Genomic DNA, 2,951 nt, shown 5'->3' with positions numbered 1-2,951 from the left:
TTGTCAATCAAGCTTGCCCAGCAAATGAGGTGCGAGCTGAGGGCACACTGGGAACTAAATGAACTGGAGGTCTGACTGCGAGGGGAGGGGGCTCGAGATGTAAGCAGTGAAGAGATCTCGGGGTCTTGTACTGCGCCATTCGGCTGCGGCACGCCTCAGTCCGCTGCAGCTGTAGCTGAGAGAGGCCTTGCCTTCGCCGCTCTCGTCCGGGTCTCCGCTGCTACTGCCACCTCCGTTGCGATCTCCTCGGCCCAGCCGCGACCCGCCCCGCGCTCCTGCTGCCTTCACCGCTGCCAACACCTCAGCCAGAGCCTCCGCCGCCGCCACCCAAGCATCCGTGAGTCATTTTCTGCCCATCTGTGGGCGCGCGGTAGTCACCACCCTAAGAGGTGTGCAGGCTTGCAAAATGGCAGAAGCGGATCCTAACAGGGTCTTGGAACCTGCCGCCCAGGGGGTGGATGAAGAGATGGTGGCTAGCTCGTCTAGCGATTCTGGGGAAGAATCTGACAGCAGCAGCTCTAGCAGCAGCACTAGTTGCAGCAGCAGCAGCAGTAGTAGTGGCAGCAGCAGCAGCAGCAGTAGCTGCAGCCGCTTCTATAGAAAGAAGAGGGTACCTGGGCCTTCCAGAAGTGCGCGGCGTGCTCCGTCGGGTAGAAGTTTCGTGGATCAGCTGCCTCGGGCAGTTAGAAATCGTGTGCAGGCGCTCAGAAATATTCAAGATGAATGTGACAAGGTAGACGCCCTGTTCTTAAAGGCAATTCACGATCTCGAACGAAAATATGCCGAACTCAATAGGCCTCTGTATGATCGGCGATTTCGAATCATCAATGCAGAATATGAGCCTACGGAAGAAGAATGTGAATGGAATTCGGAGGATGAGGTGTTCAGCAGTGATGAGGAGGTGCAGGAAGAAGGCCCTAGTGAGATGCCTGACTTAGAGGGTGAGGAAGAAGAGGATGACCCGAAAACAAAACCTGAGGTCAAGGCTGAAGAAAATGCAGCTCCGAAAGAAAATCCCGAGGCAAAGGCTGAAGAAGAAGAAGAGTCTAAAGATGCTCTGGAGGCCAAGACTGAAGTAAAAGAAGATCCGAAAGAATCCCCCCAGGCAAAGGCAGAAGATAAAGAGCAGCCTAAAGTAACAGAGGCTAAGGCAAGGGCTCCAGGAAAAGAGGCTCCTAAAAGAGTTCCTGAGGTCAGGCCTAAGGAAAGAGCTCTTAAAAGAGCTCGCAAGGGAAAGCCTAAAAGAGAAGATCCTAAAGGCATTCCCGACTATTGGCTGACTGTCTTAAAGAATGTTGACAAGCTGGGGCCCATGATTCAGAAGTATGATGAGCCCATTCTGAAGTTCCTGTCCGATGTTAGCCTGAAGTTCTCAAAACCTGGCCGGCCTATAAGTTACACATTTGAATTTTGCTTTCTACCCAATCCATACTTCAAAAATGAGGTGCTGACCAAGACATATATAATAAAGTCAAAGCCAGATCACAACGATCCCTTCTTCTCTTGGGGCTGGGAAATCCAAGATTGCAAAGGCTGTAAGATAGATTGGAGAAGAGCAAAGGATGTTACAGTGACAACCACCCGGAGTCGCACAACTGCTACTGGAGAAGTTGAAACCCAGCCAAGAGTGGTTCCTAATGCATCATTCTTCAATTTCTTTAGCCCTCCTGAGATTCCTACAATTGGAAAGCTTGAACCACGAGAAGATGCTATCCTTGATGAGGACTTTGAAATTGGTCAAATTTTACATGATAATGTCATCCTGAAATCAATCTATTACTATACAGGAGAAGTCAATGGTACCTATGATGTTGGTAAAGATTGTAGAAACAGGAAATATCGAAAATAAAAAAAAGGCTGCATGAAAGAATTTTCAAGAATCTCAAATTTCAAGCAGAAGTGAAGTAGGTTTATATAGTCTTGGGGAAAAAAAAAAAAAAACCTGCCCTGTAACCTCAGCACTAGTATTCCTAACAGTCTTGAGTTTTCGTACTTTCCTGGTAGCCTAAAATATTGTCTTAAAGTGTCTAAGTATCAGTTTATTCTATCTAGCTTGTTGTAGTGTAATATTCTTCAAAATATGTAAACTGTTGTCAATTATCTAAAGCATGTTAGTTTGGTGCTACAAAGTTTTGATTTTTGTGAAGTCCTTTTGTCATATTCCTATTAGAATGTAGCTGTGAAAACTGTCAGAATTGTTTAACTGAGACAAATATTTGCTTGAAAAAAAAATTTCCTGAAGCATCAATGCAAATATTTTTTTTTCTTTTTCCAGCCCAGAAGACTAAGGGTTTAAATCTGCTTGTACTAGCTGTGCCTTCATTACTTTGCTATAGAAATACAGTATTATACTAACTAAAACAGTGCATTGTGAAATTTGACCCCTTGAAAAAAATTAGCATACATTTAATAATGTCCATCAAGACCATATATGATATGACTGTGAGCTTGTTAATGTGCCATAGTGGTTTATAAATTTAAGCATAATGAAGTTATTGTTTACCACTGAGGTGTTAATATAACATAGCATTTTTAAAAAGTTTGCTCATCTTATCCTGTGTAACTGTAAACTAAAGGTACTAACCACATTTTCTTTGTAATATGTTCTACTTTGCCTTTCACTGGAAATGATCACTTTACATCATTGGTATTTTTTTCATGTTCTTCTATTACAATCTAAAATAAATAAATGTCAAAATGTATCGTGCTATAAAAATCTACCATTTTTGCCTCATTATAAAAAATATGGTGCTTATTATAGAAAAAGTAGAGAATCCTTAGGAAAAGGAACATTTAAAAATATATAATTATCAATATAATTAACATTCTGATACATTTCACAGATCTTAGCTCTTTTTGGTGGGTACACATCCCAGTGATTGGAGAGAAATGGGACAGGGGAGAAGGACTAAGATAGGGGAGAGAGGAAGAGAAGAGGAGGAAGGAATGGG

The 2,951-nt window shown here is 43.1% G+C and overlaps 1 protein-coding gene across 1 annotated transcript; it reads left to right on the top strand.

Moving 5' to 3' along the window:
* Positions 1-406: 406 nt before the first annotated feature.
* Positions 407-2,705, top strand: NAP1L3 (nucleosome assembly protein 1 like 3; the record flags this gene model as incomplete). Its single annotated transcript, XM_082681862.1, has 1 exon — positions 407-2,705. One exon carries the CDS (start codon positions 407-409, stop codon positions 1,847-1,849), a length of 1,443 nt encoding a protein of 480 aa, XP_082537988.1. The 3' UTR covers positions 1,850-2,705.
* Between the last annotated feature and the right edge of the window lie 246 nt (positions 2,706-2,951).

Source organism: Grampus griseus (genome assembly GCF_964374135.1).
Source record: "Grampus griseus genome assembly, chromosome: X".
Classification (NCBI taxonomy): Eukaryota; Metazoa; Chordata; class Mammalia; order Artiodactyla; family Delphinidae; genus Grampus; species Grampus griseus.
Note: the sequence above shows the minus strand (reverse complement) of the source record. Positions and strands in the feature narration are given on the sequence as shown.